The 24,356-nt window shown below is 39.6% G+C and overlaps 1 protein-coding gene across 2 annotated transcripts; it reads right to left on the bottom strand.

Moving 5' to 3' along the window:
- Positions 1-280: 280 nt before the first annotated feature.
- LOC117038334 (zinc finger protein 709-like) lies at positions 281-23,608 on the bottom strand. 2 transcript variants are annotated; one of them, XM_033135240.1, is made up of 4 exons: positions 23,462-23,608; positions 4,372-4,498; positions 4,109-4,169; positions 281-3,709 (listed from the first exon to the last, which is right to left on the bottom strand). In XM_033135240.1, the coding sequence occupies exons 1-4, from the start codon at positions 23,462-23,464 to the stop codon at positions 2,041-2,043; spliced, it is 1,860 nt and encodes a 619-aa protein (XP_032991131.1). In that variant the 5' UTR covers positions 23,465-23,608; the 3' UTR covers positions 281-2,040. The 2 variants fall into 2 exon arrangements, with proteins under 2 accessions (XP_032991131.1, XP_032991132.1); XM_033135241.1 differs by lacking the exon at positions 23,462-23,608 and adding an exon at positions 16,561-16,669.
- Between the last annotated feature and the right edge of the window lie 748 nt (positions 23,609-24,356).

Raw genomic sequence — 24,356 nt, 5'->3', positions numbered from 1 at the left:
TCCACTTGTTCATTCTTCCTAACAAGGATCCCATAGTGGTGGAACAAATTAAACACATAAAAATCAAGGTTCAGGAGAGTCTAACATTCTCTCAGCATATAAAAGCCAATGTTTCATTCATTTTTTATTTTACATATATTTACAGTATATACATATATAGTCAAAAAATATATATATTTAATTTAGATGTACTTGTGAATTTTCACAAATGTATAATACTGCCATCAAAAGATGGAAAAAGTTACATCACCCAAGAAGGACACTCTTTTGGTCCCCATTTGAATGAAACCCCAATACGCAAATTATCACTAAAAAATTGCAAAGATTGAATTCCTTTGCTCTTTATAAAATATTACACCTATACTTTTGTATTCCAGTATTTCACAACATGTGCTAGAAGTCTAACCATATGGAAATGAAACCTGTGAACAGCAAAATGGGCTATGGGATTTGTAGATCATGAACTCAAAAGACTTCCAGCCATTCCTGAGGTAAACAAAGACATTGAAATATTTATCATATCTTCTTTATACTAAATTAGGATATTATGGGTAATACCCATAATATTAGAATATTATGGGTAATACCCTTTTTCTATAGCTCACCTCAGTTATTCATTGGATGATTGTTTCTAAATATCTTTAGCAATTTTGGTGTTTTTACTGGGTAATCAGAGTAGATTTGCATAGATGTCATCCTACTCATAGAATAGACTCAGGATGGGCTAGAACAATACACATGAATGTAGGTGTTTCCCTAAATGGAAGGAACTCCATGAGGTTATGGTGGATATATTGTGTCAGTGTGTAGAGCAGTAAAACATGTAAATATTATAACATCTTAAATATATGAAGGTAAATAAAAATCTCATCAATGACATTAACAACCAAAAGACACCACAAAAATGTTGCCCAAATCAACACGAAATTTCAAGTCCCAGATAATAGTGTCCAACAAAATGACTACATAGTCTATATACAAATTGTTTACCAAATGCAGAAATGAAGGTAAACGAAGTCTGTATCTTTCTTGTTATGGGGAATCTTTACTGTTAAGCATAGGACTGAAGGACTTTCTACATTCCTAACATTACTGAGTTCCTAACATTACTGACAGGGGGAGTATCTCCAACCCTAGATATTTTGTGATAACACAGGTCTCTCTTCTTAAATCAGATACTATTCACTAACTATCAGTCAAGGAAAATAAAAGCAAAACACCAAATATAATTATACTCTTTCATAAACTTGACATGAAAATTAACTCCAACTGTTTATTAGCATTGAAAATGGAACAAGGTTCTTATTATACCTGTCACCCTAAAAGAGGAATTTTGTCAGTAATTAAGGTAGGATATGTAGAAAGGACTACAGGTATCAAGGAAGTGTCACAAGGCCAGGAGGAAAATCCCACAAAATACCAAACTATCATTTTTCAATGGCCTCCGAACATTAAACAAATAAAGCCTCATTAAACATTAAGTAATAGAAATACACTTAAATTCACCCATGGATATAACAGGCTTCAAAATGTAAAGAGATAATACGATTAACTGATTTAATGAAAAATCACTACTTATTAATGTTATGTACTTGTTGAAAGACAACACATAGAATTAACTCAATAATCATTATGAAAATAATTAACGTTGACTCTTGAAGAAAAATCCACGTATAACAAGACTCATGCAATTCAAACTCATGTTGTTCAAGGGTCAACTGTATTTAGGACTGAGGGTTAGAAATCCACTTATATGCAGGCTGGCTTAAATCATATGCAGATTTTCAATTGCACGGGTGGTGAGGACTTTAAAGCACAGCTGTTCAAGGGTTAACTACAGTAGAACTCCACATTCCAATTATGCACTTGAAGAAAGATGGTAAACACACTTTATTTACAATTTTAATAACAAATTTTCGAGTGTTTTCTGGAACAGTAAACATGAATAATTTCCATCAAGCCTTCTCACATTAGATTTTATTTCTTTTTGGTGGGAGATTTCACATGTAAGGATGTGGGCTAACTGAAATCTTCCCCATATTACTTATATTCAACAGGTTTTATCCAGTGAGTCCTTTCATGCTTATGGAAGGCAGAGGAATGACTGAAAGCTTTCCCACATTCTTCACATTTATATGATTTCTCTCTAGTGTGCACTATCACGTGTACTTGAAGGATTTTTTTACGATTGAAAGATTTTCCACATTCCTTACATTCATAGGGTTTTTCTCCCGTATGAGTTCTTTTGTGAATTTGTAAGGAACACTTTTGTCTGTAGGCTTTACCACATTGTTTACATTCATAGGGTTTCTCTCCAGTGTGAGTCCTTTCATGTCTTTGATACAAACTAAGGCAGGTGAATGCTTTCCCACATTCCTTACAATGATAAGGTGTGTTTCCAGTATGCATTTTCATGTGTCTTCGAAGGGTGGTGCGCCAAGTGAAGGCTTTACCACAGTGTTTACATTCATGGGGTTTCTCTCCTGTGTGCATCCTTTCATGAATTTGTAAGGAACTGTAATGTCTGAAGGCTTTTTTACATTCCTCACATGCATAGGGTTTCTCTTCAGTGTGATTTCTTTCATGTGTTCGAAGATCACTGGGATACTTGAATGTTTTCCTACAATTTTTACACTCATAGGGTTTCTCTTCAGTGTGACTTCTTTCATGTTTTCGAAGGTAAGGGAGACAACTGAATGCTTTATTACATTTTTTACAATCATAGGGTTTCTCTGCAGTGTGATTTCTTTCATGTATTTGAAAACTTTTGTAACATCTGAAAGCTTTCCCACATTCCTTACATTCATAGGGCTTCTCTCCAATGAATTTTCTCTCATGTATTCGAAAAGTGTGATGACTTTTGAAGGCTCTTCCACATTCCTTACATTCATAGGGTTTCTCTTCAGTATGATTTCGTCCATGTATTCGATAACTTTTATAACATCTGAATGCTTTTCCACATTCCTTACACTCATAGGACTTATCTCCAATGAATTTTCTTTCATGTTTTCGGAAACTTTGATGATATCTAAAGGCCCTTCCACATTCCTTACATTCATAGGGTTTCTCTGCACTGTGAGTTCTTTCATGACTTCGAAGATAAGGGAGACAGCTGAATGCTTTACTACATTTTTTACATATATAGGGTTTCTCTCCAGTGTGATTTCTTTCATGTATTTGAAGACTTTGATAACACCTTAAGGCTTTTCCACATTGTTTACACTGATAGGGCTTCTCTCCTGTGTGGGTTCTTTCACATATTTGAAGAGAAGCTGAAGAAGTAAAGGTTTTCCCACACCCCTTACATTTATAAGAAGCATCTACAGAATGTGTGCTCATGTGCCGTTGAAGGGTTTTTAGTGACATGAAGACTTTCCCACATTCCTTACACTTACCATGTTCCTCTCCATTGTCATTTTTTTCATGTTTTTCAAAAAATTGAAGATAACTGAACACTCTGCCTAAGACCTTATAATTATGTGCTTTCTTTCCGTATTTCTCATACTCAGAGGACTTTTGTCCAGTGAGACATGTGGTGTGCCTATTACGAGATGAATGACGCACAAAGACTTTTCCACACGTTCTGTATTCCCATGGTTCTACTCTAGAAAGAGTTTTCCGCTTCAAATTGAGATTTGGAACACGGCTGAAGTTTTTCTCACATTGACTACCTTCTTTACTTTCACAGAGTCTCTCTATCTTATGACTTCTGAAAAAAACAAGAAGCACATTATTAATGACTGTTATAAAACAACAAAGTAGTTCAAATAGTCTAATAAAACTAAAATTACTAATAAAGCAAAGGGTAGGTTTTCTGTCTCGTCTGAATATTTTGACATTGAATATACTGAATACTCTGCAAGACAACATCAGCCTTGTTGTTATCAAAACAGCGAGATTCATTATAGGGTTTAATAATGCCATCTCCATGTGAACTATTTTATAAACACTGAACATCTATGTCATATATAAGAAACTAATTTGGTGAAAATTTTCTCACAAGTAATAAATTTGAAGCGGGTGTTATTTTGGATGCTTCTTTTTAATATTTTGTAGCACACCAGGTCTCTCACGTGAGATAATGCTTTCTATTGTGAATATGACCCACCTTAGTTTTTTCTCCTTGTTTCTGTACTCATCTTCAATGTCATCATCTTCCCATTCTTTACCTAAAATGCAGACCCAGAACACTGATCCCAAGGTTTTAGAAATTGTACAAAAATCATTAGGTTCTAGTTCTATGATGAGCTGTAACCATGCTCAGTTTATTTATCAATGTCCTCCACTTCCACATTCCACAGCTTAGAAAAATGCTCATGGGCAAGAAACACTTGGCCTCTAACAAGGTGAAGATTAAGTTATCAGGCATACCTACTGAGGCCAGGTTCCTGAAGGTTTCCCGCATCACATCTCTGTAGAGTTTCTTCTGTGAGGGATCCAACAGAGCCCACTCCTCCAGGCTGAAGGTCACAGCCACATCCTCAAAGCCCACTGAGTCCTAAAAACCCCAAATATGTGATTCATGAGACTGACAGCACTGGCCACCTAGACTCCATTTACACGAAGGTTAGATATGATTCTTCCATCTCAAACTTTTTTTGTATGATTTCATCATCAGAAGTGTACTCTCTATACACACCTACTTGCGCATAAAGGTAACATCATGATAAACTATGCATTTTTACTGTGATCATATTCCACCTTACTTCTCTTAACAGCAGGGTTCAGACCATGTGGGAAAAGGAAAGATGTGTTACACAAATGAAACAAATATTATCATTTTAAAACCAACGATTCTCTTTCAGAAAAATTCTTTCATCTCCTTCCTTATTGCCCATCAGCACTCCATTAAACAGGGGGTCACATCTGCATGAGGTTTTAATGACTAAAGATATAGCGGAAAACTAGAAGCTTTTTTTCCCATTCCCATCACCAAAAACGAAGAGTGCAGGAGGCCTGTGGAAATTCATCTTTTAACAAAGCTCAGAAGGCCGTATCATCCTAAAGTTGTCCAGACCATTAGAAGTGCAGACACAACTTATTTTATTATGCTTTACTTTATTGCGCTTGGCAGATATTACGTTTTCATCAATATCGAGACAAGAGCCTCCACCAGCAATAAGATTATGACTCACTGAAGGTGCAGATGATATATGTACACTGATCCGTTAGATACAATAGTATTGCACACTTTAACAGGCTGCAGTACAGTGTAGACAGAACTTATACACTGTGAAACCAAAAAATTGTTGTGACTTGCTTTACTGAGACATTCACTTTATTTGATAGTCTAGATACTAACCCGCAATGTCTCCTAAGTTATGTGTATAATCACATGCAGCTGGCTGAATGAAAATATTCTTACAGGGAAGCACTGTTTTTACCTCGTAACATTGATCATAGACTGAGTTCACCCTTTCTCTCTCTGTCTGATTATGGTCTAGAACATCATATGGAACTTACAGCTCAGAGACAAGGATAAAGGCATGACACCTTAGACTACAATATCGCTAAACTCACATCTCACGGCTACTTCCAGCCAACTTGTGGTACACAGAGAAATACACATTGAGATAATAATATTCTAGAACTGATACTTCTAGCAAAACTATTAACGGTCTAATCCGAACCCTACCAACACTGATGAACAGGTTACAAGCAGCAGATTACAAGAAAGTGCAATGACATCCACAATGGTTTGATGGTGGGTTTGTGTATGGTTACAAAATAGCTAAGGTGTCAGCAGTGGATTCCTCCAACAGAACATAACATCTCCATTCCCCTGTCAGGGGGAAGTTTTCCTGACCAGGCAGCCTAGAGGCTGCCCTCCCTTCTGTCATGGCCCAGCTTCCCTGTGGAGTAAAGGAACATGAGAGCTCAGCCCCTGAGCATGGGAATCCCTCAGCTGATGACACCACACTTGGCCACTAGGGTATAAAAGGGAGTACTGCTTCTGTAACTGAGGTCTGGGGAGAGGAAGGCAGACCTCTTAAGCAGGCATGAAATAGGTTAAGAAGAGCAAGGAAAGGTGAGCGGACTTATTTTTTTGAGGTCAGGAGGTGGGCTAGGGTGAGAGTTTAGACATAAGGCTGGCATGCACTCAACTGCTTGCTATGCCAGAAAAGAAAACTAAACACCACTAAGGCTTTCTACATATCTCGTACACATATGAGGCATACGAGGAATAGGGAGTGATGAGGCATAAAAACTGTCAGCAGTCAATCATCAGAAAGTGGAGTTAGACAACTCGGGTTTCTGCCTGACATTTAAGTAACTTACAAGATATCATCCCCAACCTCACTGGAAAAAAGCCAAACAACTTGAAATGACCTTCTCTTCTTAGATCTATCAGAGAATTTAGTCACAGGATAATAACCCAGTATTTTGAAAACTAGGAAAGAGAAAACAAACACAGTGTTTTGAAAAATGCCCCAAATATTTAGTTCTCATGACCTTTACTTAAAGGGGAAAAAAATCTATTTCAGCTGAGCCTAATGCGAAAATGAAAAAGAACACAATATTCATGAACCCTAGGACAACCTTTTTTAAATAGAAAATTTACATACACATCACAGAACTACCTGAAGGAAAAGTCAGAAAAAAAAGCAACAATCACTTATATGTGGAATCTAAAGAATAAATGAACAAACAAATCAGAAACAGTCTCAGAGATATAGAGGAAAACCTGAGGGTTGCTAGATGGGAGGGGGGTAGGAATGAGGGAGGTGAGGGGAATATAGAGCACAATCGGTAACCACAAGATTGCCACGGGGATATGAAAGACAGTTTGGGAAATATAATCAATAATGTTGTAAAGATTTTATAGGGTATCCAATGGACACTTGTCTTATTAGGGAGACCACTTCAGGGACGGCGTAGATGCCTGATCACTACAGTGTACACCTGGGGCTGAAGCTGAATAATAATGAATGTTAACTATAATTCAACATATATATAGTCACAGGATGTGGAGTACAGCATAAGGAGTAGTCAGTGGAACTGTAACAACTATATATAATGTCAGAGGGGTAGTAGATTGGGGGAGGAGGTTATCACTTTGTGAGGTATATAAATGTCTATCACATTGTTTTGTAAACCTGAACCTAAAAAAAAAAAAAAAAAAGAAAGAAATAATGGCTGAAAACATCTTTATAATGGTAAAAGAAAACATATGTCTCAGTCAGGAAGCACAGAGTCCTAAAGAAGAGAAACACAAACTGAACACAAACTGAAGCACACCAAGACACATAATTAAAATGCAAAAAGATAAAGATAAAAGGAGAATCTACAAAACAGCAAGAGAAAAGCAGCTACTTACATACACAGGAACATCCCTATGACTATTAGCTGATTTTTCAGCAGAAACTTTGCAGGCCAGAAGGGAATCTCATGATATATTCAAGGCCATGAAAAGAAAAACATACAATCTAGAATACTCTAATCTGTGGTAAGGTTATCACTCACATAAAAGACAAATAGAGTTTTCCAGATACAATAAACAAAAGGAGCTCATTAACAGTGAAATGGCATCACAAGAAATGCTAAAGGGACATCTTCAATCAGAAAAGGCCAAAACTGAAAAAAAGACAATGTGGGAAAGAAAAAAAAATCTCACAGGTAAAAGCCAACATTTAGTAAAAGTAGTACACCAACTAAGTATAAAGCTAGTATGATGGTTAAAAGGCAAAAGGAGTGAAATCATGTGCATCTAAAATAACTAAGGGCACAAACACATATATAATATATGACATCCAAATATAAAATGTGTGTGTGGGAGGTGTGTGACAAATGTAGTGCTTTTAGAATGTGTTTGAACTTAAGGGACCATCAACTTAAAATAGACTACTATAAACATATGCTATTATAAATGAAGCTCATGGTAACCACAACCAAAAACTTATGATACACAAAAAAAGAAAAGAAAGGAATACAAACATAACACTAGAAAGTCATCAAAGCACAAGAAAAAAAGAGTAAAAGGAACAGAGAAGAACTATAAAACAACCAAAACCAATGAAAAAAATCGCAATAAGTACATACCTATCAACAATTAACTATAAATGGACTAAATGCTGCAATAAAAAGACAAGGTTGGCTGAATGGATTAAAAAAACCCAATACCTATATATATCATTTCAGATCTAAAGACACACACAGATTGAAATTAAAAGGATTGAAAAAGATATTTCATGCAAATGGAAATGAAAAAAAAAAAAAGCCAGGGTGGCAGTATATCACAATAAATAGTTTAAACAAAATCTGTAAGTAGAGCCGAAGAATATTACATAATGAAAGGATCATTCCAACAAGATATAACACTTGTAAATATCTATGCAACCAACATAGGAGCACTAAATAAATTAAACTAATATTAACAGACATAAGGGTGAGACTGACAGTAACACGGTAATAGTAAATAACACAGACCACTTTACATCAATGGACTGACTACCCAGAGAGAAAATCAACAAAGGCTCATTGGCTTCAAATTGTCCAACAAGGACACATTCGACCAGGTGAACTTAATAGATATAAACAGAATATTCTATGCAAAGACAGTAGAATAAACATTCTTTTCTGGTCCACATAGAAAATTCTCCAGGATAAATATCATGTTAGGCCACAAAACAAGTCTCAATAAATTTAAAAAGACTGAAATCCTGTGAGCATCTCTTCTGACCATAATCGTACCATGTTTCATCGAAAATAAGACCTAGCCGGAGAATCAGCTCTAATGCGTCTTTTGGAGCAAAAATTAACGTAAGACCTGGCCTTATATTATGTTAGATAAGACCCAGTCTTATATTATAGTAAAATAAGATTGGGTCTTATATTAATTTTTGGTCCAAAAGATGCATTAGAGCTGATTGTCCTGCTAGGTCTTATTTTCAGGGAAACAGGGTATGAAACCAAAAATCAATTACCAGAAAGAAACTGAAAAAACTATAAACATGTGGAGGTTAAAATACCTGCTACCAAACAATCAATGGGTTACCAAAAAAATCAAAGACAATATGAAAAAGTATCTTGAGACAAATAAAAATGGAAACACAATGTTCCAAACTCTATGGTACAAAACAAAATAAGTTTCTAAGAGGGAAATCTATAGCAATACAGGTCCCCCTCAAAAAATAAGAAAAAAATCTCAAACAACCTCACCTTATACTATCTAAATGAATAAGAAAAATGAAAAAAGCACAAAGTTAGCAGAAGGAAGGAAACAATACAGATTACAGGCAAAATAAAAAAATTGAAAAGGTCAATGAAACTAACAGTTGGTTCTTTGAAAAGATAAAAATGTTGATAAACATTTAACTACAATGAACAAGAGAGACAGGGCCCAAACAATCAGAAATGAAAGAAGAGAAATCACAACAGACATCACAGAAATGCAAATGATCGTTAAGAGAATATTATGAACAGCTATACACCGATAAATTGGACAACCTAGAAGTAATAAATTCCTAGAAACATGCAATGTTTCAAGGCTGAATCAAGAAGAAACAGAGAATCTAATCAGACCCATTATTGTAACATGACTAACGCAGGAATCAAAAAACTTCTAATAAATAGAAGTCCAGGACCAGACAGATTCCCAGGAGAATACTGCGAAAAGCTAAACAAGAACTAATGTCCACATTTCTCAAACTAGTCCAAAAACTGAAGAGAAAGGAATGCTTCAGAACTCATTCTACAAGGCCAGCATTACCCTGATACCAATAGGAAAAAAGAATATTAAAGACCGATATCCCTGATTAACCTAGATGCAACAATCCTCAATAAAACATTGTTGAACATCAGTTCAACAATATATTAAAAGTGTCATAAACCATGATTAAGGGGAATTCACTACAGGACTACAAGGAAAGTTCAATATCCACAAATCAATCCATCTGATATACCACAAAAGAATAAATATATTATCATCTCAATAATGCAGAAAAAGCATCTAACAAAATACAACATAAATTAATGATAAAAACTATTAACACAGTGGGAAGACAAGGAACATATCTTAACATGAAAAAGGCCATATATAGCAAAGCCACAGCTAATAATGCTCAACTGTGAAAAGCTAACTGCTTTTCACTCGTGATCAGGAAAATGGAATGCCCACTCTCAACATCCTATTGGAAGGACTACCACCCACAACTATCAGATAAGAAAAAAAACGATATCCAAATTGGAAAGGAAGAAGTAAAACTCTCGATATTTGCAGGTAACATGATACTATATGTAAAGAACCCTAAAAAGTTACCAAAAAAAAAAACAACCCCCACAATTAGAACACATACATGAATTCAGTAAATTTGCAAGATATGAAGATACTATGCAGGTATCAATGGTGTTCCTATACAATAATAATAAATTCTCAGTAAAATTAAGAAAATCCCATTTACAATTGTATCACACCCCCAAAAAACACCTAGGAAAGTTAATAAAAGAGGCAAAAGACCTGTACTGTGAAAACTGTAAGAAATTGAAGGTGACTAAAGAAACTGAAGGTGATACAAATAAATGAAAAGACATACCACACATGAATTTAAAAAATGTTTAAAATTCCATAGTACCCAAAGCAACCTACAAATTCAACACATCCCTATCAAAATAACAATGGAAATTTTCACAGAACTAGAGCAAATAATGCTAAAATTTATATGAAAGTACAAAAGGCCCCATGTAGCCAAAGCAACATTGAGGGGAAAACAGAGCTGAAGTATCAGGCTCACTGACTTGAATCTATGTTACAAAGGTATAATAAAACAATGGTACTAGGACCAAAACAGACATACACCTTGCTAGAACAGAAGAGAAAGACCAGAAATAGACCCATACTTATATGGTCAATTAGAGTGCGACAAAGGAGGTAGAAATATACAATGCAGGAAAGACTGTCTCTTCAATAAACAGTATTGGGAAACCTAAACAGACAAATGCAAGAAAATGAAGCTGGACCACTTTCTTACACCATATACAAAATAAACTCAGAATAAATTAAAGAATTGACTGTAAAGCCTGAAAACACAAAACTTCTACAAGAGCACATAGGGACGTTGACATCGGTGTTAGCAATATTTTTTGGATATGTCTCCTCAGGCAAGGGCAACAAAAAGCAAAATTAATCAAATGGCACTACATCAAACTAAAATCCTTTTTGCCCAGTGAGGAAAACTTTCAACAAAACAAACAGATAACCTACTAAATGGAAGAAATACTTGCAAATGATATATCTGATAAAGGATTAATATCCATAATGTATAAATTAACTCCCGAAACTCAACAGCAAAAAACAATCCAATTATAAAATGAACAGAGGACCTGAATATATTTCCCAAAGACATACAGATGGCCAACAGACACAAGAAAAGATGCTCAACATCACTAATCACAAGAAAAATGCAAATTAAAACCACAATGAAATATCACCTCACACCTGTCAGAATGGCTATTACGTCAATACATCAACAAATCGTAAGTGTTGGTGAGGATGTGGAGCATACAGTAAGCTCATTCGCTGTTGGTGCGATTGTAAATTGGTGCAGCCACTATGGAAAACAGTATGGAGTTTTCTCAAAAAATTAAAACTAAAACTACCACACAACCCAGCAATTCTACTTCTGTTTACCTGAAGGAAAGAGAAACACATTTGAGAAGGTATACACCCCTAAGTTCACTGCAGCATTATTTACAATAGGCAAGACATGAAATTAACCAAATGTCCATCTGCAGATGAATATATAAGGATGTGATACAGATACAGATACACACACACACACACACACACACTCAGCCATAAAAAAAAAAAAGTGAAATCTTGCCATTTGAGACAAAATGGGTGGATCTAGAGGTGTTAAGCTAAGTGAAGTAAGTCAGACAAATACTGTAGGACTTCACATACATGTGAAATCTAAGAAACAAAATAAATGAATAAAGAAAACAAACTCATAGACACAGAGAACAAACATGGTTGATAGAGAAAAGGGGGACAGGGAGGTAAGTGAAAAAGGTGAGGAAAATAAGACATGCAGACTTCCAGTTATATAATAAATAAGTTATGGGGATATAATGTAGAGAACAGACAAAATAATAATATTGTAATAACATTTGGTGACAAATGTTACTAGACTTACAGTGATGATCACATTATGAAATATATAAATGTCAAATTACTGTTATACACCTGAAACTAATATAGTATGGTATGTCAACTGTATTTTAATAAAAATAAACTTAAAATGTATTTTCAAAAATGAGAAAAAAAATGCCTGCTCTTTAAGGAATGTCACCTGATGGGCTCAGCTCATTCACACGGTATAATCATCCTACTCACCCTGGTATCAAGAAGTCAGCCTCAGTCACACCTTCACTGTAAACACACTGCAGGGAACCACCCAAAACCACTGTAAGGAGAACCCCACTCCCACACTACTGCTCCCAAAGGACAACATATTATCAACTCAGAGTCCTCTGTATACAGACCCCAGGCTGGGAGGGTCCGCCATACAGCGCAGGGCAGCACAGCCCACAGGAGGGCTCCCCAGGGAGCAGCAGCTCCCAGTGCAGGAGGCTCCAGGCTTCTCATCAGCCTGACAGGTAAGAAGCAGGAGGGGGAGTGGGTGGGGTGGGGCTTAAGGTGTCAGTAAACAAACATCAAATACCGGAGTACTTATTACAAGAACAAACATGGGAAAGAAAAATAGGCATTTACACTGTCTTGTTTTTGGTTGTTTGTTTTGGTTACAGAGAACAAACAGATCATTGACAGATGGGAGGACGGTTGGGGGCTGGGTGAATAAAAGTGAAGGGATTAAGAAATACAAATTAGTAGTTACAAAAGAGTCTGGGGATGTAAAGTACAGCATAAGGAATATAGTCAATAATATTGTAATCACTATGCTGGTGGGCACGAACCTACTAGGGGAATCAGTTCACAAACCATGTAAACGTCCAAACACTACTCTGTACATCTGAAACCAATATAAAACAATATTGAATGTCAACTCTAATTGAAAAATAAAATAAATGCAAAAAAATACAGGTGGACAGTTTGGGTGATTTTAAGGAATGGGCAGGGGGCTTGTGGAAAGTGCAACTTTGTTTTGCTTTTCAGATTGACTGCCAAAGGCAATGCCATTACCTTTGCTGGGGCAGAGCCAGTTGGTCTTGGTGAGTGAGCCCAAGCAAGCTGTTAGGAGCAATGCCTGAATATTGTCGCTGAGAAAATACAATTTTTACTAAAAATTCCAAGAGGTCAAGAGATTTCTGGGTAATGTACAAATCACAATAGAAAAATCTCCTCTTTTCAGGCCAAATGTTGCCACTCTGGTGATATAATGTCAGTTAGCCATGAGGCAATTGTTCTTTTCAAGCTGCTCTAACTTGTTCATTGAAAGACCAATGCCCTATCAAAAACACTCTCTCAGAATCATTCCCTGGAAACTCTCAAGGAGTAAGTTGGAGGAGAGACCCTCAGGTCTTTGTATCAAAGCTATTCAGGAGCTGCTGCTTCCTTTGTGACCTAGGTAAGTTCTCTCTCCAGGAGGGGTCGCTGCTCTTCAACCGGAACTTCTTGAAACCAGCTTTCTTCCCAGCACCTGGCATTACCAGGAGCTCTAAATACATCAGAAAATGCATTTCCGTTAACTTCATGTCTGTTCCTGAAACCATCTTTATCCTCTTCAATAACGTGGCTGTCACTGAGGGACTGACCTGCTCTGAGCTCCAGCACTAAGGCTCCAAAGATGCCAAGGACATGTGGGGAGGAACTCAGTGCCAGGGCTGGAGGGGCAACTTTCTCTCAGACAGAAGTACTGGTAGAATCCATTGTTTCTTTGATAAGGCCTCCTCCCTCCCTGCTTGTTGAGGCAGGCAGCTGCCATGTCTGAGTCTCCATCAAACTCCGTGAAGAAACAAGTAAAGAATTAACAAGAACAAGCCTGGGACACAACAAAACTAGCTTAGCTATTAACGATCTTCGGGGGCCAAGACAAGCTTAGTGATAAATGGGCTTGGGAACTACGAGATAAGCTTAGTGATTAACTACATCCCGGGTCAGCAGGAAAGGCGGTAAAGGTTTCCCAGGGACTGCTAACCACGATGGAAGAATACTGTGCAGGGCGAGCTTAAAAACCCAGGCGGTGAGGAGCCAGGAGCTCCCGACAGCTGTATGAACTTCTGTCCTTGAATAAACTTTCTAACTTCTATTTCTTTGTGCGTCGAGCATTCTTTCACAAGCAGAGAGGGACCAGGACACTCGCACTGGCTTGTTTTTATATAAGAAACACTAACAGGATAATGTAAAAGTAATTAAAACTGGTCATTTCAGGGTGACTACAGTAACAGCTCTCGGTATGTAGGGAGCAAGTCCTCTAAAGTTACTTTCCTATCTCAGGAATTTAATGAACCTTCCAATGCACTATTCATTTAAAACAAAAAGAAAAATTTATATATACCATATTTTCCTATGCTTTCTTGTTATTGTTAACATTTGCTGTTTAGAATTAATTTTGACTTTCTACATAGAAAATCACTCCAAGATTTCATCCTTTAAACATCGAAAGATACAAAACTGCAGACCATCACTTTCCAAATCCCTTTCTGACAAAAAGGACAAGGGGCATGATAGGAGTTTGTCCCTCCACAGGGAATATTTTCAGCATAATACACACACACACACACACACACACACACACACACACACACACACACACACACTATAATGCATTAGGGGGTTGTAATTAAGCCCTGAAATGAACTAGAAAATAACAAAGATCTCTGAAAGACTTGATGTGTTCTCATATCAATGAATATGAAGATTCAATTGCTTCTTTCTCACACCCATTAAAATAGGAAGTCATTTCTTATAAACAGTATAGCCTTTTCAATGTCAAAGTAGACTACAGACATTGAAATAAAAACGCTGAACGAAAAATGGAAAAACTGAAAACTCAGAATATACACATCTCACTTCTTGAGGTTTCTTACCTAATGTAACCAAAATTCTCGTACTTTCCACAATTTTCTTGCCTTGCTCATAAGTTCACTCAATGAATTTACATATTAAAAGCCTGGGTGCTAAAGGAAACTAGATTCAAAGAGCTGCAATATTCACTGGAGAAACAAATCCAAAGAAAGGAAACAAATAATGAAATCAAGAGATTATCAGCCTGCTTCCATACACTTAACCAAACAAAAAACAAACAAACAAAAAACAAAAACCCATATTCAAAAAGTTGAATACAACCACAAACTTGGTTCTAGACACTTCTGGTTGAGACAGAACCCCGGGAGGGGGTCCTTCCCTCGGGAAGGAGGGAGGAACACCTGAGCAACCCCAGGAATGGACGATGAAAGCTCCACACACACCCTCCCACCTCCTGTAAGCATGGAAGTGCTCCCTCCCCCAGGCTTCCATTCTCAGTGAGGAAACTCACAGCCGATTCAATTTAAGGTTCTGATCCAAACGAACTCTCAAATTCACGAACCCTAACCCAGAACACAGACCACCTGGCTGTGTGTCACAGACTTTCTTAATGAGCACGAATTATACTCTAAATGCAAAATGTTTAGGCCTAAGGAATAATAACCACAATCTCAGAAAGAGCATTGTTGTCTTTCAACCTCTATTGATTAAATACATTTTATACCTATTGAAAAAAATGATACTTAAAAAAGTAAATAAACACTTTGAAGCAACACACCCACAGAGGGGCAGTGCTGACAGGAGAGAACACCCAGGAAACTTTCCAAAGAACCTCCACCCAAAGGACTTCCCATAGGATGTCTGTGCCCAGGCCAGGTCCTGGGGGAGAGAAATGGGGATTTCATACAACTGTCTTCCAGGTGGTTATTGTCTGCTTTCCTCTCATGTAAAATATCCACAGACAACTATACATCTTTAATTTATATTTAGCCTTAGCATAGCTCTGGTGGAAAAATAAGCAATTAAAATATCGGGTCTGTTTGAAATGCACGCCAGAGGACAGTTTATAACGATGCTGTGAATCAGAAAAGGGAAGCTGGCTTCAGGAATGAGATGAGGAATCTGGAAATTTAGGGACTTGTTGACAGTCCCAGGAAGAGCCAGGCTGGGGGGACCGGGTCGTGGACCTGAGACCCCGCTCCCTAAACATCTGGAAAATTCTGGGGAAAACGGGGACCCACTGGGGAGACAGGAGCTTGGGTCCCCACAAACCACAGGTGCTCCCACGCAGCAAACCCGAAACCCGAGTCACCACTGTCTCCGATGACCCTCCATGTGGTCACCACCTGGGGAGACGCGGGGTTGCAAGTACACAGCTGCCCAGAGAGCCTCCCGGGTCGGGGCCGAATCCCTGGCGCAGTGAGGAGACAGGACACCCGGGGTCCCAGCTGCACGCCCAGGCCCCACGCTGCCTGCTTGAAGGGAGCAGATCCGCAGCATCCCGAGGGGACTCGGGTCCTCAGACTTCAGATTTGAGCAAAGACTCCGGACTTGATCGCAGGGAGGCCACGATCCGATCCAGCCGGTTCCATTCAGCCCCTCGTCTCCATCTCCACATCCCAGAACAGCACACTCACCATTTCTATGTTTCCTGGGCGGGGGGTCCCTGACTTTCCTACGACTCCCACAACCAGTGCTATCACGATCCAGACCGGAGTTGGGATACGCACGCCCGCGTCGAGTCCCAGTGCGTCGCCCCACCCACCTGTCCCAGCGGCAACCCTGATTGGACAGAAATCCATGTACATCCCCTCTCTCCCTGATTGACACCGGGAGGGAGAACGAGGGCCTCAGTTAAACCAGCTTCCACCGCTGGAGGCTCCAGTCTCTCCCAGGCATATTTGAATTTAAACAAAACCTTTCCTGGACTGGGGATTACTCCACTGTATTCACCCAGCTCTTTGTGAACACGTGGGCACAGGTGTGCACAGCGAAGTCCTGACTGAGTTTCCAAGGGGAGCAAGTAAGTACAGACAACAGGGTAGCTCAGGCCTGACCACACTAGAACAAGAGGGTTCATATCCTCTGCAGGTCAAGGGCTTGGGGCAAGGCTGTCAGACCACACATGAAACTGTGACCCTTGTGCAGAAACAAGGACATTTAATGTGACCTCAGCATCTGTTAAAACGAATCCAAACCTCACGGACACAACAGAATGTATTTTTTGATAAGCAGAAGTATTAAAAAACAAAGAGCTCTCAAAGGATACTAAAATAAACTCTGGCAATCTGAGCAGATGCTTTAAAGTTTTTATTGTTTCTCCTGCCTGAAACCTAACAAGATATTTCAAAAAATGTAATAACTCTATGATCAGACCTTTTTTAAAAAAAATTAAATCTGACAGGATTTGTAAACCTCCTTAGTAATTTCTAGAACCTTCCTAATCAGAAATGTAGACACAGCCCATAACTGCCTGAGACTAAACAAACCAAGAGGGGAAAAAAAAAGGGATGAGAAAGCTTTTTAAAAGCACAGTGTATGAAAGATTCCCTTGCCTAGACACCCAGCCCCTGCTCCGGACAGTCTCTTCAAAAGTGTTTATAAAGGATACAAATACAAATATTGAATGTCTTCTCTAAAAAGTAGAAGCCTTGGCCATCTGAACGAAGAAACTTAAATTATTCCAACTGTTGTGAATTAATGGGTTTTTGCCTTACTATACCTGTCTCCTGATGAAAACAAACAAACAAACAAAAAACTACTGGGTCTCTGGATATGTCTGTCTCTATATATGTATGTATGTCTACCTCCAGAGGATGAATAAAACTGGCTGTTAGAGTGCTCTGTTAATTGGCTTATAGGAATCAAACACTTATGTAAATTAAGAAATATAACAGACACTAACCCAAATGCTGTTTAATATGTGATGTGCGAAAATATTTAATATTAAAAGTGATTTAAGTTTGGTTTAATTAAAATAGCCTCTGGAAATATCAATGTGTACTATAATTTTATTTTATCTGTGTTTACAAGAAAAAATATTAATGTTATCTTCATTGCAGGGTTTGTCAAAAGGAAAAGAGCTTGAGATAATAATTGACTTTGTCTAATGTTTCATAAAATTTTCACAAGTAATCTGAATATAATTACTGAAAATCAATAAATGAAATAGATATACATAGAATAAAAGGTTTTTCAGTGAGTTTTCAACAATAATTGTTTTATGGCAGGTGTACCTAAAAGTTGTTTCCCAAAATCTTTAGGTAACTTGAAACCTTAGAGTTTTACTAAGTTAAAAGATGGAACTATTGAATAGCTACATCATTTCCAAATAAGATGAAATACTAAAACATTACTAAATAAATTTAAGTTGACCTACTTTTAGAACAACACTTCACCAACATGCATTATAATCAAATTATCAAAAATCAAAGACAGAATTTTGAAAGTAGCAAGAGGAAAGTGACACTTCACATACAAGGGGACCCCATTTCTACACTTTACTCAACTGAAACCTGTCAGAGTGCCGTGATATACACAAAGTGTTGAAAGAAAGAAACTGCCAATCAAGAATACTTTACACAACAAAACTGTCCCAGCAGTCAATAACAAAGACAGACTTCTGCAAACAAACCAAAGCTCGGAGTTTATCACCACTACACCTGCCTTGCAAGAAATTCTATGGCGATTTTATCAAGCTCAAATGAAAGGATGCTAATTAGTAACATGGAAATTTATGAAAGTACAAAACTGTTCAAAGAAACAAAGCATTAGTTGTTTGAAAATACAAACCCAATTGACAAAGCTTTAGCTAGACTTTAGCTAGAAAAAAGAGAAACGATTCAAATTCATAAAATCAGAAGAAAAGAGTGCTGTGGATGGGGCCTTATTTGGTGCAACCACACAGCTTCCAAGTTGAGGTAATCCACTGTGAGGTATCATTCTTTCTTTCGAGGTTTAAGAACAGGCCAAATTTACCTGTTAAAAACAGAAGAACTGGCGATAATTACCTCTTCACTAAATAAGTTTTGTATAATGGTTTTCTATCTTTCATTACCTTATTTAATTTCAATAGAGCCATATTATGTAATTAAATGGGTAGGGGGCGGTAAGGTCTGTGGGTTTCCTTTTTGTGAAGCCAATTTGGAAGTGGGGAAGACTTTATTTTAGTTTATGAATCATTGGTTCAGAGCTTCCCTGTTCACTATGGGATACTTCAGAACAATGGGTGCTAAGACAAAGTGTAATTCAGGCAAGAGAATAGTTGTCTGATGGTTAAAGTGAGACATGCACATTTATCCCCTATTTTATATTTAGTAAGCCCCCTAGCATTACCAGGGGTACCTTGTTTACATTTAGTGTGATCCCAGAATAGCTGTAATTTGACACAGTATTATTTGCTTGAGGGATGGTGTATTCCAGCAGATGACAAAAATTATTCAGAACCCATGCTATACAGGCCCCCAAACCAAACAGTGACCCTCATTTTTTCTGTTGTGTAATTTGAGTACATTTTGGATTTTCAATTGGAACAAATTGTGGACCTTTGTTTCATTTTTTATTTCCCTTTTGTTCCCTCCCTCCTGTCCTTCCCTGTTTTGTTTTTTTTGGTTACTGAATACACTTCGAGAAAGAAGGTGTCGTCTCTACCCTGGTATTTATATATCTTTCAGTGCCATCAGAGTTCAGAACCTCCCCGTGACAACTGGTTGCTTTATAGAGTTTAAGGACTCCAGACATACATTGGTTAGAACTAATCCCTTGGCTGTGCCACAGGGTGCTGTGGGGTTTTGTCCCTTAACCCTGAGGGTTAGGATCTGTGCTACAGTAGAGGCAGGGGCAGCAGCAGAGGTTAAGGGTTCTGGGGAGTCCTCTGGTATTAGGGACTCAGCCCACCACCTAATGGCTGCCCTGCCCCCATCTTCTCTCTATATTTTACTTAATTAATTAATTTTTAATAATTTCTTTATTTTTCAATTAGTTGATATACAATATTTTATTGGTTTCAGCTGTACAACACTGTGATTAGACATTTATACAACAGAAAAGATCACCTTGGTAAGTCTAATACCCATCTGACCCCACACATAGTTATTACAATCACTTTCCCATTTTGAATAACTGTTCTGTCAGAAGTGACCCCCTGATGGGCCCATGCTTGCAGAGTATAGTCATGCTTTCCGTCCCCCATCCCCGGGTTTGTCGGGGCCAAACCAGCCCCTGTCATAGCTTCACTCTAACACACAGAGAAATCCTGACAAAGATATCAACCCAGGAAGAATTTAAGGGGGGGGGGGCCCATCCCATACGCCTGCTCCCATTTTCTAGAAATTCTCGAAACTGCCCACTCTGGTTGACTGTACATAGAACTGGTGTTTGGTGGGGTCAACACTGCTCCATGGGGCAGCACAGCTCACAGCACCAGCTCCCCAGCACCCAGCAGCCCACAGTGCGGCCGCCATCAGGCAGCAGAGCAGGTGAGCAAGTCAGAGCAAGAGAAGACAGACCCACGGGGTGGGATGTGATGCTCACTGATATTGTCACCTGCATGGAGCCCTCTCCCCGTTCCGCCCCCCCCCCCCACACACACACAGAGGTTAGGAAAAGGCTTATGACTCACATAATGCAGGTGGGGGGGCAGGGCGGACTTCTCAATGTCTTGAAATGTCTTGGAAAAGTAAAACAATAACAACAATAAAAAAGAATGGCCTGAGTTTTTACTGTGCTACATAGTGTTACAGAAAAAATATTCAGTGCCACTTGTCAAAGATGGTAAGGCAGGTTTTATCAGAACCACTGCCAAAGGTATAGAGACCATTGTGGTGGGATTTCACAATGGGGAGAAATGAGATTGGGTTCCACCAGGGGTGTCCAAACTGTGGCCCGCGGGCCAAGTGCGGCCCATGATCCATTGTTAATTGGCCCGCAGCAAATTCCAAAAATATATTTAGTTTACTTCAATAAACCAGATGAGGCAAGACGTCCTTCACCTCGAGTGAGTGGCCCGGCTGTTTGTGTATTTTACCGCATATGGCCCTTGGTGAAAAACGTTGAAAAAAGTTTGGACACCCCTGGGTTCCACTCTAAGTACAGCAAGGACAAGTGGGAATTCACTGCCAGAGGTCAGGTGGGGATCACTGCATGGCAAATTAGGAAGAGGAAAATTCCAGGCTTGGGGGTTCCTGCTAAAATGACCTAACTGCAGACAGGCCTGGGTGATCAGACATCGCCAGATGGTGCAGGAGGGGGAACCTGATCAGACCATTGTCTGATCAGGTGGGGGGACTGAGGTAGGAGGGTGGGGATTCTGGTTCAGCGTTCCTGCTAAAACTGGATTTTACAAGCACATGCACAGGTAGGCCTGGGAGGAGGCTCAGAGGCTGACTAAAGTTCCAGCAAAGAATCCTTGTCAGGGGCGGGGCCAGGGCAAGAGTCCTGCTCACAGGCAGGGGCTTGTGTGTTGGAAGGTGACAGTGCCAGAGGAGGGAGCCCTGGACTGCCCCCAGCCTGTCCAGGTGGGGACACAAGGAAGAGGGAGGAGGAGGACTTAAAGGGCGGCAAATATCAAACAATGTGGAGTCTGACTGCTTATTACCAGGACAAACATGGGCGAGAAAAACAGGCACTCGCAATGGCTCGTTGTTGTAAGAAACACTAACAAAAAGCTCAACAAATCACCCTTGGAGGCTAAAAACCAGTACTTTTCTTCCCACCTTCTAAATTCTTTTAGCTGGGCTAAGAATCTAATTAACAGAGGCAGATTAACAGAAAATAAAAATTTTAGTATGTGCACACAGGGAATTTACATATGTATGAAAATCGCAATGATAGTAAGGCAACATTGGGTGTATGTGACATTTTGAACAAAGGAGAAAAAGGGAGGAATGTGGTCTTAGATTTCAGAAGTGAGACTGGGCGACTTACAGGTAGTTGAAGAGTTGAACGAACACACAGGGCAGGCAAATGCTTGCTAGGTAACTCAAACAATGGGACACACTGGGTATCTAGCTAACAGGTTCCATCTGCAGTCCTATTTACCATACTTAATTCAAAGTAGGCTAAGGCAGCATCCTAAGATCTCCTTCCGGAAGCAGGTTTCTCTGTCTCAATCCCTTGGGCAGGAAAGTGGAGGAGGTCAAAGGTTCTAAGTTTTTTGTTTCTTAATAAAGAGCTTAAAATCAATATCCCCAAAAGGCAACTTCAGGGTGGCAAAATTTTGCTTCTCTTCATATCAAAACTGTGTATTTCGGGATGGTTGGAATAATAGCCATGGAGGACCCAGGACAGGTGGGCAGTGAGTCTTAAGTTACACTTTTCTTACACATTTATCTAAGAAAAACAGAAATTTATAAACACCATGTTTTACTATCTACTAGTCTTTCCTTATTTTACTTTTGTACATAGGAAACCATCTTAAGATTTAATTTCCTAAACAGTAACGGTTACAAAAGTATAAACGATAGAAAAATTTCCAAATTCTCGCTAACTAGAAGGACCAATTGCATAGCTCCTAATTCGTCCTTCCTTTCATGTAAAATATCCAGAAACCAAAAATAAACCCCATTAAAAGGGGCATTCATTGACTCTGAAAAAAGGATTATTATTATCGGGTCTCATAAGACAGGTAAGGGTAAACAGGAACGAGTCTAGGGGGCAGCCATTTGACTCATTGGGGTGACTAACATAAGTTTATACAATGAAGGTTGCCATAACAAGTTTAACCGCACCTTCTCCCACCACAATGGACAAAACTGAACACAACAGAAGATTCCACTACAGGCCGAAGCAATTTACATCCTGGTTAGACAAGATAAAACCCCAGTTAAACAGAAACTCAGCGTAGCTATCTACCCACACTCTACACTAGCAACTCCTCTGCTAGTGTTTCTCCTCTTAAATAAACTTTCTAACGTCTATTCCTTTGTGCCTCGTGAATGCTTTCATAATCGGGGAGCAACCAGGACTGGGTCTATTTGAAATGAACCCCAGAGGACTAATAGTTGATTATAATGCTTGAATGGGAGGAGATTCGGCGTTTTGGAATTCGGGAAAGGATCTGGAAATTTAGACGCGTGTTGAGAGTCCTAGGAAGATGGGGAGTGGTCAGGGTTAAGGATTTGAGACCCTGCTTGTCAGACATTTGAAAAACTCAAAATGGGCGCCAGCTGGGGAGAACGGAGAGACGGGACCACACAGATCACACAGCTCTTCCAATGCACGAAACCCGAAGTCCGAGTCACTACTGTCCCGATTTCCCTCCCCGTGATCACAGCACATTTTGGGGAGACGCAGAGCTACACAGAGAGGTTCCTTGGCTGGAACTGAAGTCGCCCATGCAGTGACCGGACACGACGCCCGGGGTCCTGGTTAGTGACCCCTCCCCCACGCAGCGAGCAGAAGGGACCGAGGTCCGAGCGGAGCCCCGCGGGGCTCAGGTCCTCAGACGCCAGATTTGATTGCGTGTAGGCCGGCTCTAGCTTTGGCCGGATTCAACAAGGCCCTCGTACCGTCCTGGGGCACCCGCCCCCGCACACTCACCATGGCCGGCTTCTGGGGTACCCCGGTGAAGTCCCTTCAGTTCCCGCAGCCGGGGCCAGGTCAGAACTGGATTGACGAAACCGCAGATACACCTGGTCCGTTACCCGCAGGTGAGACGCAATCCGGAACTTCCTCGATGGTCTCTGAGCCTCGCACCACCCACCTCCCTAATGCGCCCCTGATTGGACAGTTCGCAGGACCCGCCTCCCTGTTGCTGAGTGACAATCTTAGAATGTGTTTAAAAGGTTTAACAGAACCAGCCGCTGCCGGTGGGCGCGACCTGACCCCTTCCAGGGCTTTTGCTCACAACAAAATTTGTTCCTGCTCCTAGAGGGAGCCTGGTGTCTTCTTCCTGCTCCGCTTTCTGAACGTGGTGACACAGGTGTGCGAAGGGTATTCGAGTCAGTTTCCAGATGGAGCGATGTCCTTGTGCAGAGCAAAAGGGGCCCCCAAGTCATGCCAGACTAGGACCAGAGGGTCTGAGGTCCTCGCCAGGACGGGAGTTGGCATAGGCTGTGAGGCCACTCAAGGAACGGTGACGCTTGTTTACAAACCCATTTAAAACTGACCTCACCATGTGTAGTAAAGAGTTTGGCTCCATGTCAATCCTCGTTGACAGCGTTGAGCCTTCCACCCATCCCTTCTCCACCTCCACACATGTGGTACTTTAGCTAAGAGTCCGTGACCTAAGTTCCAGATTCTGCAGGGAAATTTGAACCCCACAACGCCACCTGGGCGCAGGGACTCTTTGACCATTAGTAAGCTGTGAGATGTGTTCAATAAAACTCAGGGGTGGACATTTTACACTACCGTGTTTCCCTGAAAATAAGACCTAACTGGACAATCAGCAATAATGCGTCTTTTGGAACAAAAATTAATATAAGATCTGGTCTTA

This window comes from Rhinolophus ferrumequinum, chromosome 18 (assembly GCF_004115265.2).
Source record: "Rhinolophus ferrumequinum isolate MPI-CBG mRhiFer1 chromosome 18, mRhiFer1_v1.p, whole genome shotgun sequence".
Classification (NCBI taxonomy): Eukaryota; Metazoa; Chordata; class Mammalia; order Chiroptera; family Rhinolophidae; genus Rhinolophus; species Rhinolophus ferrumequinum.
Note: the sequence above shows the minus strand (reverse complement) of the source record. Positions and strands in the feature narration are given on the sequence as shown.

Excerpts from the sequence above, each read along its gene's own strand:
- LOC117038334 (XM_033135240.1), bottom strand. Across the intron at positions 4,170-4,371 it reads CAGGAACCTGGCCTCAGTAG|GTAAAGAATGGGAAGATGAT; the intron begins GTATGCCTGATA and ends TCTGCATTTTAG. Across the intron at positions 3,710-4,108 it reads AACAAGGAGAAAAAACTAAG|AAGTCATAAGATAGAGAGAC; the intron begins GTGGGTCATATT and ends TGTTTTTTTCAG.